Below are 12,500 nucleotides of genomic sequence, written 5' to 3'. Positions count from 1 at the left end.
TTTCATGTTTCAGCCTAATGACTTTGTTGATTTATGCCCAGTTGTTCCTCTTCTTCCTCACAAAGTCTTGCCACAATTGTCTGTGCCCACCCCCAACAGCCTAGTGACCCCCCCCTCTTCCCGACCCACCCACCATCTGATTACGTACAACCCTACTTTAATGTACTCCAGCTACACATTAAAGTTAGAAGTAGTATGTGGTTTAGGACACAGCCCACAGAGATCTGTTTACATCTCCATTATCCGCATCACAAACGCGCTCCTCAGACACGCTGTCCATCTCCTCAGACAAAAAATTATTAACGTGTTAAATAAATAAATAAATAAATAAATAGCACTGAATTAAAGCCCTGAAAATGTCATGATCCTCATTTATGGGAAGAAAAAAAATGCACAAAAAAAAAAAAAACTCCACAAAAAGAAGTGACATCGCAACCGAACAGAACGTAATGTCAGACGCCTGTCACGCGGTGCTAACAATGCTTCAAAGACAATGTTTTAATTGGGTCGAGGTTGGCGAAGTCGCACTCCTTTTGTCCTTGTTCTTCCCGTAAAATAATTCCCTGTCTTCCTCCTTGACGAGGAGTCCTTAATTAATGGCGCCGATCCAAATGCCAGCTGTCACATCATTACGGCTAATGACATTTTGCTAGTTAATGACACGGGTTCCGGGTTCAGAAGGAGCAGATGCTCGTGATGCTCGCATTTATAAACTTGGAGAGATGTTTACGGAATTCCAGGACCGTAAACAGCGATTCAGGGCGATACTGTTCGGAAACTTAGAGAGCGGGACTGTGACAGACGCGTTGTGTAGACTATGTTTCTCATTAAATTAGTCTCATATTGTATCTGGCCTTCCAGTCATTGAGAAACAGGCAATTCCGACATCCTAAAGACTTTCCCAAGGTAGAAAACTCATAAAGCTTGAAGCAACCACCACCACCTACCTGGTTCTCTCCACTTTCCCACCGGTTCCAACCTCGAAACATGCCATTTATACTGGTCCTCAAACTGGGAAGTCCTTTACAACTGGGGGCGCAACTTGTCCTACCCCTCCCTTGAAGATGTCCCATTTGACTGTTGCCAGGTGTCTGTAGCTTCTAAGCTCCTGGTTGGTACAATCTGGTTCTTATCCGGCAGACTTGCCAGACGTCCTTCCACCCTTTCCATCATTCACTTGATTTATTAGATTATGATGTTGCGGTTCTTTTGTTTCTCACATTGGGGGGTCCTTAGCAATTAAAAAAAGGTTAAAGCTTTCTGGATTAGCAAGTTTAGCAGTAAAGCTTGACTCTAGTGTTGCATGCTGTTTTTTTTTCTGTATACTTCTCAACAATCCCTCTGGAGGTTGCCAGTTTGTACCACAGTGTGAAACCAGCCTGGTCGTGCATCACCAGAACTCGCCCCCCTTTACAAAAACTGTTGTCCAATTAGACAATCAAGCGATACCTTTGAGAAGAAAGAGTTCCAGAGGCATCGGCTTGGAAAGAGAGAGTTGTGCTTGCAGGAGGTCATGTGTTTGAGCAGAGGATTTGACGGCTCCAGAATACCTTCCCAAATCCTCTGCTCAAACACATTGGACCTTGGAAACCCAAACCCTCCGATATACCTCACACTTGTTCCAGGAAAACCTGTGTTGAAAATACTTTGGAATCATTGGAATCAGGGCATTTGGCAAGATGATATGCGGAAGCAGTCAGCATATGCTCCCAAGTTCTCTGCCTGGGTGTTTATCCACTAAACTTCCCTTGTATGACAACTGTGGTAAGACAATCAAGTGACGCCATCTCCAGTATACCCTCCCAAACACTCCGCTCAAACACAACCTCCTACATGCACAACTCTTTCTTCCCAAAGTTTAGGAAACTCAAATCCCCATGCAACTGACCAATCAGATATCCCTCACACTTGTTCCAGGTAACCCTTGTTGAAGGTCTTTCTTCATACACTTGGAGAGTATTGTAAGTGCTCGGCCATGGCATTTTGTCAAGTTTCCTATACAGTAAAACCCCGTTGTACAAGCAAACTTTAGGAAGAGCAAACGGAGATACGAGCAAACTCGCTCGCAAAATTTTACCCTTTTTCACGAGCAAATTTCGAAAGCCACGAGCAAACCCATGCTGCCGGTTCCCGTTTCGCGGAGGGTCGCATCAGTCGCTTAGTTGATGACGTATCACTCGGTCGCTCTCGCTGTTCAGTGCAGCAAAAACATAACTTTTTTTTAGTGTTATATTTTTATTTCACTAGAAATCTTGAAGAATTTCTCCCAATAAAATCAGTGATGGTGCTGTGAAAACGAAAGTAAATAGAATTACCATGGAAACCGAGGAGGTTACGAGCGTAGTGCGCATCTCACACTCGCAATCAACCACTACCACATGGGGAAGTGTTAAATTATGTTTACATTACGGTAATTTGCGGTGTATCTGTTTGTTAAAATAGGCTACAAATACTTTATAAGTGCAGAAATAAGCGATCGGATGAGATCTCGAACGGATTAAATCACTTTTACATCATTCTTATGGGGAAAATCAGTTCGAACGTACGAGCAAATGGACCTACGAGCAATTTTCAAGAAAGAATTCTGCTCGTACAACGGGGTTCCACTGTACTTCCTAAATCCTTCTGGAGGTTAGAGTACTGTGAGTTTGTCCCACATTGTGGAACCAGCCTGGGTGTTCATTCCCAGAACTCCCCCTGTATGACAACTGTGGTTCAATTAGACAATAAAGTGACACCATCTCCAGTATACCCTCCCAAACACTCTGCTCAAACACATGACCCCCTACATGCACAACTTTAAGTCATAAGTCATGATACAGAAAATCGCCTACATTAAATAAGCTGGCCGTCGGATGAAGTCTATCTGGTGGGATCTACTGCAACCTTTATTCCCCCGATGCAGTCGATGCCACAGTCGGCGTTCCTCAGTGCTGGTTCTAGTGTTTGTTCTTACTGTTTTCTTGGGAAGTTACCAGGTAGTTCTTTTGAAATAGTTAACAGGTAAAGAGACATCACAGGGTTATGCTGGTGGAACGGCAGTCTGCTTGCCACGAGAGGCATCACCACACGTTCCCTAACAAATCTTAGCTGCTTGCAGATGGTTCAAATCCCGTTTGGTTGGGATGGGCACAGGATTTACTTCTGCTGTAATGTTCTAAATCAAAGCAAAAGCAAGGAGGAGGACCCTTGTGGTTAACTGAGCGACTCTTTGCCCTTATTAATGCACCCTTCACCTTCTCCAAAGCTCTTGTTTCGTCTCTGTCAGCACCTCATTTAATGCGGCACTGGTTTTATCTGCTGCTGGATGAAATTTCGTTCTCTCTCTCTTTCTCTCTGAAGACCTTTTGGGGTGGTGTTTTTTTGTTAAAGAAGTTGAATGTGCTGCCAAGATGTTTACATCTATTCTTTCTGAAAAGAGAATAGTGACTCTGCTGTTAGAGCTACAGCTAAACATCATCCTTCACTATTGCCTTCTGTGTGTGTGTGTGTGTGTGTGTGTGTGTGTGTGTGTGTTTGTTGCACCTGTGAAAAGGTTATACTGATTTCCTTTACCATCTCCCTTAATACCCAGACCTGCCTCTGTTTATTTAACAAGAACCTCCATGAGCATCACATGGAGGTTCTACTGTAGTTTCAGTAGGCCCCGCTGACTAGGATTCTGCTGTAGTTTTAGGAGTTTCAGCTTCCTGATGTTCTGCTGTAGTTTCAGGAATTTCAGCTTCCTGAGCTCCTGCTGTAGTTTCAGCAGTTTCAGCTTCCTGAGGTTCTGCTGTAGTTTCAGCTTTCTAAGTTTCTGCTGTAGTTTCAGGAGGTTCAGCCAACTGAGATTCTGCTGTAGTTTCCAGGGGTTCAAGTTCCTGAGGTTCTACTGTAGTATCAGGAGGTCCAACTGTCTGAGGTTCTGCTGTAGTTTCAGAAGGTTCAGCTGCCCAAGGTTCTGCTGTAGTTTCAGGAGGTTCCACTGTCTGAGGTTCTGCTGTAGTTTTCACATTTTCCAGTCGGCTCAGTTTCTTGCTGAGATTTGTCCCATAATCTCATGACACGATCCACTGGCCCAAACTTCACACTCCATCAGGTGGTTCAATACTCTTTCACAAAAAGCCTGACTTTCACCTGACTCTGCTGTGTAGAGGAACCTCTACAGGAGCATTTATTTTAAGGTACTGAAACGCTTCTAAAAGCTACTGAATTACAGAGAACTTCTTTTTTTTTTCAATCCTGATTTTTCTTTGTTTATATATTTATAATTTCTTTTATATCTGTATGCGTTTTCTACATTTTGCTCACCTGCAGCGGATGAGGTGGGTAGTTGAGCCAGACCTCCCTCAGGTCCTGTAACACACACACACACACACACACACACACACACAGAGGAATGTGTATACTTCTATACTCACAGTCTCTTAACTCTCCATACTCTTACACCTGTGTACTTGATGTCGTCCCAACAACGCAATGAAAACACACACACACACACACACACACACACACACACACACACACACACACACACACACACACACCTCATTGTTGAACAGCAGCCTTCCAAACAGATGCTTCGCCTCTTCTAATCCACCTTCTAGATACACAGCACCTGCAGAGAGAAACGGAGAGAGAGACAAAGAGAAAGGAAAAAGAAAGAAAAAGAGAAACAGAGAAAGAAAGAAAAAGAAAGAAAGAAAGAAAGAAAGAAAGACAGAAAGAAAGAGTGAGAAAGAAAGAAAGAAAAGAGAAACAGTGAGAAAGAAAAAGAAAGACAGTAAGAAAGAAAAAGAAAAGAAAGAAAGAAAGAAAGAAAAGAAAGAAAGAAAGAAAGAAAGAAATCAAACAAAGGAAAATAAATAAATGCGAGACAATAAAAGGAGTGTGTGTTAATCTTTACAGCTCACACACACACACACACACACACACACACACACACACACACACACACACACACACACACACACAAGGATTATGTAAATGAGGGTGTTCGGTGTAATACATGAATATTATTCCCCTTCTGAGGTGAATCTACATTAATACACACACGTGTGCACACACACACACACACACACACGTACACACGTACACACACACCATGTTAAAGTGAAATGATGGAAGAAGAAGCAGAGTGAGGAGAGAAAGGGAATTTCCTCCACTGCACATTGTTTAGAAAAAAGAAAAAAAAAGCTAAATAATTAAATAAATAATTAAATAAATAAATAAATAAATGAATAAAATGAGTGAAAGTTGTGAGCGGGTGGGAGATAATCCCGTCTCTCCTCGGCTTTAACCCCAAATCCCCTCCATCTGCTGGCGCTAATCACAAAATCAGCTTTATGATGGAAATTAGCGCGACTCCGAAGCAGCCGCGCTCGCGCCGTTTGTTCATTATCGAGGATCAGGAGTGAATAAAAACCTGATGGTTACCACGCCTGAGTGAAGGAGCAGCAGTGAGGGGAGGAGGAGGAGGAGGAGGAGGAGGAATGGTGAAGCGGCGGCGGAAAGAGTAAAGGACCCGAAAGGAGGACGAAACGTGAAAAAACGCACGAATATGAAAAGAAAAAAGCTGCAGGAGGAAAACAAATACTAATAAATAAAAAATAATAATAATTTAATCCCCACTGATGAAGTTACGCAGCTGGAAAAAGTTCACACATGGGGAGGATTAAGATCAGAATTCCCTTCTTCTGGGTTGGAGTGGAAGATCTCCAGCTATAGCGTCCTCACCTTCTCACCTACATCAGGACCTGCACCTTTAACTCCCATGTTGCTGGATTAATTCCTCAATTAATATAATATAAAAAGCTCAGGTGTCTGCAAACTTTTGAGTAATTTCAAAAGATCAAAATCAATCATTTTATTATAATAATAATAATAATAATAATAAAAAAAGTAACATTTTTTTTTAATATTTATTTTTTAATAATTCTTTATGAATTATTTATGAATTATTTATGAATTATTTATGAATTATGGGACAATGTTTGATTGTCTGTATGTATATATATATATATATATATAAAGGCTTTGATAAAACAATGAGACGATACAACGTCTTGGAGCTGAACGACACACAAGAGAGTGATAGTGGGAGTGTGAGGGATGGAGAAGTGCACGGTCAGCGAGTGTGTGATGGAAATTTGTAGGAAGTAAAAAATGCTGACGGTGCAGGTGACCTGCTCATTAAAAAGCCACGTGGCTTTTACAAATAAATAATAATAAAAATAAAAAGGCCCTTCTGCTCCAGATCATGGCTAAGCCCAAGCTAAACCCACCCCAAGTTCCTCTTGAGAACATCTGCCCAGGAGACCTCGGGTTGCCAGTTAGAAGGTTGTAACAGCGGATGAGGTTCGACCGGAGCTGGATTGGCGTAGTTAAATCGCCTTGTCGGTGTGGCAGGAGGATCTGGGACAGTGCTTGTAGACCGTCAAACTGGGCTGGTGGTCGCTATTTTTAAAAAAGCAGGCCGGAGGCTGTGTTCCAATTCGAGGGAAATCACAACCCCTCAGCCGCACACGGTTGTGGTTTGAAGGATATCAGAGAGACTCTTTAGGATCCTAGAGGAACAATGTCCAGGGGTCAAAGCTCTGTCCAGGCCAAGGAACAGTGGAGAAGCTCCTGACTTATTAAATTTAGTGAGGTGGCATGGGATTATGCTAATTCAGCCTACATGTGTTTTCCCAATCCCACAGCCTTAAACACCATTCTACAGCCTTAAACACCATTCTACAGCCTCACGCACAACCCTACAGCCTCAAACACAATCCTACAGCCTTATGCACAACCCTACAGCCTCACGCACAATCCTACAGCCTCACGCACAACCCTACAGCCTTACGCACAATCCTACAGCCCACACACAATCCTACAGCCTCACACACAACCCTACAGCCTCACACACAACCCTACAGCCTTACACACAACCCTACAGCCTTACACACAACCCTACAGCCTTACACACCTTACGCACAGCCTTACACACCTTACGCACAACCCTACACACCTTACGCACAACCCTACACACCTTAGGCACAACCCTACACACCTTAGGCACAATCCTACAGCCTTACGCACAACCCTACAGCCTCAAACACAATCCTACAGCCTTACGCACAACCCTACATCCTCACGCACAACCCTACAGCCTTACACACAATCCTACAGCCCACACACAATCATACAGCCTCACACACAATCCTACAGCCTCACACAACCCTACAGCCTTAAACACAACCCTACAGCCTTAAACACAACCCTACAGCCTACACACCTTGAACACAATCCTACAGCCTCACGCACAACCCTACAGCCTCACACACAACCCTACACCTTACACAACCCTACACCTTAGGCACAACCTACAGCCTTACACCTTACGCACAACCTACACACCTTACACAACCCTACACCTTACACACCTTACGCACAGCCCTACACACCTTAGGCACAACCCTACAGCCTACACACCTTAGGCACAACCCTACAGCCTACACACCTTACGCACAGCCCTACACCTTACGCACAGCCTACACACCTTACGCACAACCCTACACCTTACGCACAGCCTACACACCTTACGCACAGCCTACACACCTTACGCACAGCCTTACACACACCTTACGCACAACCCTACAGCCTTACGCACAACCCTACAGCCTTACGCACAACCCTACACACCTTACGCACAACCCTACAGCCTTACGCACAACCCTACACACCTTACGCACAACCCTACAGCCTCACGCACAACCCTACAGCCTCACGACAACCCTACACCTTACGCACAACCCTACACACCTTACGCACAACCCTACACACCTTACGACAACCCTACACACCTTACACACAACCCTACAGCCTTACGCACAACCTACAGCCTTATGCACAACTCTACACACCTTACACAAAACCCTACAGCCTTACACACAACCCTACAGCCTTAAACACAACCCTACACGCCTATCACACAACCCTACACGCCTTACACACAACCCTACACGCCTTACACACAACCCTACACGCCTTACACACAACCCTACAACCTTACACACAACCCTACACCTTACACACAACCCTACACACTTACACACAACCCTATACACCTTACACACCTTACACACACCCTACACACCTTGAACACAACTCTACAGCCTTACACACAACCCTACACACCTTAAACACAATCCTACACACCTTGAACACAACTCTACAGCCTTACACAACTCTACAGCCTTACACCAACCCTACAGAATCTTTCCTCACATTCCTTCTTGAACAGCTGCATTTGTCCGCTGACTGAGGCAGATGAATGAAACGGGGGATGGGGGGTGGAGATGGGAAAAGGGGGAATCTGTCTATCTTCTCACCATCCCATCTGTTTTATTACTCGTCAGCATTTTTTTGGGAAATACGAACACAGATGCTAATCATATGCTCCAATTCCAAGGTGACCTCATTTTCTGTCAAAACAACATTTCCGTTCTGAAAACTCTACCTGTCTGGCGCCCCCCCCGTCTATTCTCTGTACTTTATACTGCATGTCTGTGACAACATCTGTCTAGACTTACTTCCTGTCTGTATGGTACTATGCATTTACCTGTTCATCTGTCCACGGCTGGGACAAACCATTTCTGAACAGAGGGGACTTTGATTATCGTTACTCCTAATAGCCGAAATGTCTTTCCATCTGTCCACTTATTTGTGTTACCCTGTCCATCCAGCTTTCCACCTGCCCACGTGTCTGTCTGTCTAGACATATTTCAGTCTGTTCTCTACATCTGTTTGTAAGTCTGCATGCCTACGTGTCTATGTGAATCTGCCGGTCCACCTATCTTCCTTTCTCTCTGTCTTCATCGATCTGCATGCCTATATATCTCTCCCTGTCTGTCTGTCTGCATATACGTCTGTCTTTCTGTCTGCCTACCAACCCACGTGTCTGTTTCTCCCTGTCTGTCTGTCTCTCCATCCACCCTTCTTCCCGTCTGCCTACCTATCCACCCATCTTCCGGTCTGTCCCTGTCTGTCCAACTGTCTTTATCTGTCTCTCCCTATCTGTCTGTCTGTCTGCTATCCACCTCACTTCTTGTTAATACGTCTCTCTGGCTATCCACCTTTCTCTCTGTCTGCCTGCCTGTGTTTTCTGTCTGTCTATCCCTGCCAGAGTGCCTATCTATCTGTCCTCCTGTCTGTCTGTCTTTGTCTGCCTGTCTATCCACCTGTTTTCATGCCTGTCTCCATCTGTCTGTGTTCTCATGTCTCTCCACCCATTTGTCTGTCCATTCATATTTCTGTATGCTGTCTACGTCTGTTTGTGTCCATCAGTCATTCAGCTAATGCATCTGTCTGTGTTTCAACCAGCCTGTCTGTCTGTCTGTCTGTCTGTGCCCACTTGTCTGTGCGTGTCCACCTGTCAGTCCAGAAATCTGTGTGTGTGTGTGTGTGTGTGTGTGTGTGTGTGTGTGTGTGTGAGAACAATAGACACACAACATCTATATAAAAGAAATATTAAAAACAATTTAATCATTTCCAGAAGAGGTCAAATGTATTTATTTATTTATGCCCCCAGATGCAATATTTCTTTGTCCGTCCTTGTGTGTGTGTGTGTGTGTGTGTGTGTGTAGTTTGAGATGATATACGAGTCACCCCTGGGATTTAGATGTTACGAAATCAATACCAGTAATGAATGTCTCACACTCTTTCTCTCTCACACACACACACACACACACACACACACACACACACACACACACACACACACACACACACACACACACACACACACTCACATGCACGGAACATTAAAGAATAAAGTAATAAATCACAAGAAAAGAAGGAACTGCGGAAATGACACCAGACGGGTGTTGATGAATTCTTGCATCATGCTAACACACAGTATGCTAACAGTGTTTTAAACACTGGCTAACACCGCTAACGTGCTAAAGCTATCTAGGGTTAGCCACAAAGCAGTTGCTCGATAATGCTAATAACTTTAACGAGCTAAATAACTGTCAGTTTTACTTCCACATCGGGCAATTGCTCAATAGGTGTGTGTGTGTAGGTGTGTGCGTGTGTGTGTGCGTGTGTAAACACACCTATTAGAGCCTCAAAGCAGTTGGCCATGGCGTGTCTGAGGTCTGACTCTCTGCACAGATCAGGGCCGTGAGCATACAACATGAAACGATCCAGCTCCAGTTTCTACAGGGAAACACACACACACACACACACACACACACACACACACACACACACACACACACACACACACACACACAAACATTACTATATAATTACACAAGTGTCAATAAAGTATATTTCAATCCCTCCTCCATCTCCTTCATCACTTCTTCATCCCTCCTTCATCACTTCTCCATTCCTCCTTCATCACTTCACCATCCCTCCTCCATCACTTCTCCATCCCTCCATCACTTCTCCACCCTACTCCATCACTTCTCCATCCCTCCTTCATCACTTCTCCATCCCTCCTCCATCACTTCCATCCCTCCTCCATCACTTCTCCATCCCTCCTTCATCACTTCCATCCCTCCTCCATCATTTCTCCATCCCTCCTTCATCACTTCTCCACCCTACTCCATCACTTCTCCATCCCTCCTTCATCACTTCTCCATCCCTCCTCCATCTCTTAATCACTTCTCCATCCCTCCTCCATCACTTCTCCATCCCTCCTCCATCACTTCTCCATCCCTCCTCCATCACTTCTCCATCCCTCCTCCATCACTTCTACATCCCTCCCCATTTCTTCATCACTTCTCCATCTTTCCTTCATCACTTCTACATCCCTCCTCCATCTCTTCATCACTTCTCCATCCCTCCTCCATCACTTCTCCATCCCTCCTCCATCACTTCGCCATCCCTCCTCCATCACTTCTACATCCCTCCCCCATCTCTTCATCACTTCACCATCTCTCCTTCTTCACTTCTCCATCCACCTGCCATCTCTTCATCCATTCTTTTTCCACCCTCCATCTCTCCATCACCTTTCCATCACTTCTCCATCTCTCCTTCATCACTTCCACATCCCTTCTTTATCATTTCTCCATCTCTCCTTTATCTCTTCTCCATCTTTTTCTCCTCTACGTCTCCTCCCTCTCCCCTGTTCTGTCGTGTTGCTGTTTCAGCTCTCGGCGTCTCTGTGCTACGTGACCGATCGGCATAATTATTAAATACGAGGCAAAAAACACACACACACAAAAAAACAACAAAGTCAAAAAAAAAAGAAAATCAACAGCAGGGAAAAGAAAAGCACAAGAATAAATAAGTGTGAACCCTACGGGGAAAAGTGTCGACTTCACACAGGATTATCGGGACGTCTCCCACAGAACGGGGTGGGGGGGGGGATTACTGGAGATAATTACAAGTGTGTTCTTGAGCGTACAGAAGTAAACACAACTCCAAACCAGAGAATTGGAACAAGGCCAAAACAACATCAACAACAAAAATGACACAAGGTTTATGCAAATGAAAGCATAACACACACACACACACACACACACACACACACACACACACTTCATTCTGCAAACTTTTGAGCGAATCGCGATGAGATGCAGAAGATTAAAGGCGTTTTTTTTATTTCTTTGTTTGTTGTTAGTAAATTGGAGCGAGGCCGAGCATGACGTCCGGAGAAACGTGTGAGAGTGCAATCGCTGTTTACTACCTGAGCATGCGCGAACAAACACACACACAATTTACATAAATAAATACTTTAATTATATGATTATTAAATAGTTACAAAACTCAATAAGAAAGCACCAAATAAAAAAAAGAAAGAAATAAAGTAAGACAGAAAAAAGAAAGAAAGAAAGAAAGACACAAAAAGAAAGAAAACAAAAGAAAAACAAGAAAGAAAACAAAGAAAGAAAACAAAGAAAGAAAGACACAAAAAGAAAGAAAGAAAGAAAGACAGAAAAAAAGAAAGAAAACAAAAGAAAAACAAGAAACAAACAAAGAAAGAAAGAAAGAAAGAAAGACAGAAAAAAGAAAAGAAAAACACAGAAAAAAAGAAAAAGAATGAAAGACAAAAGGAAAAGAAAAGAAAGACACAAAAAAAGAAAGAAAGAAAGAAAGAAAGAACGTGTTTGTGGAATATTATTTGTTAGCTAGTGAGAATATTGGTTTATTTATCACTTCGTTTTTTGTGCAATTTTTTTAAATAAATAAAGGAACCAGAAAAATAAATAAATACATAAATAAAAAAATAAATCAATAAATCAATAAATAACGCTTATCTCACTGGATGGATGGATAAAATAAACAATCAATCAATCAACAATAAACAGAGAAACAAATAGAAAAACTGTCAAATGTTGTTTCTAAAATAAAGAGAAAGTCAATAAAATAAACAAAAAGAAAAATAAATAAAACTACAATAAATGAATCTAAAAATTTGAACGAATTATTTAAATCAATCCACTATATTTAAAGAAGTAAAAAAAAAACACTGGAGTAAACGAATGAAACGGATAAACAGGCAGATCAGCAGTATAACGAGTGAG

At 43.1% G+C, this 12,500-nt stretch overlaps 1 protein-coding gene across 1 annotated transcript in view; it reads right to left on the bottom strand.

The window, feature by feature from the left end:
• drosha (drosha ribonuclease III) overlaps positions 1–12,500 on the bottom strand; it is a 46,465-nt gene that overhangs the window by 10,753 nt on the left and 23,212 nt on the right. Inside the window, 3 exon segments of the mRNA XM_046853769.1 lie at positions 4,291–4,335; positions 4,527–4,597; positions 10,080–10,182. Coding sequence (XP_046709725.1) covers positions 4,291–4,335; positions 4,527–4,597; positions 10,080–10,182 — 219 coding nt within the window.

Source organism: Silurus meridionalis, chromosome 7, assembly GCF_014805685.1.
Source record: "Silurus meridionalis isolate SWU-2019-XX chromosome 7, ASM1480568v1, whole genome shotgun sequence".
Lineage (NCBI taxonomy): Eukaryota > Metazoa > Chordata > Actinopteri > Siluriformes > Siluridae > Silurus > Silurus meridionalis.
Note: the sequence above shows the minus strand (reverse complement) of the source record. Positions and strands in the feature narration are given on the sequence as shown.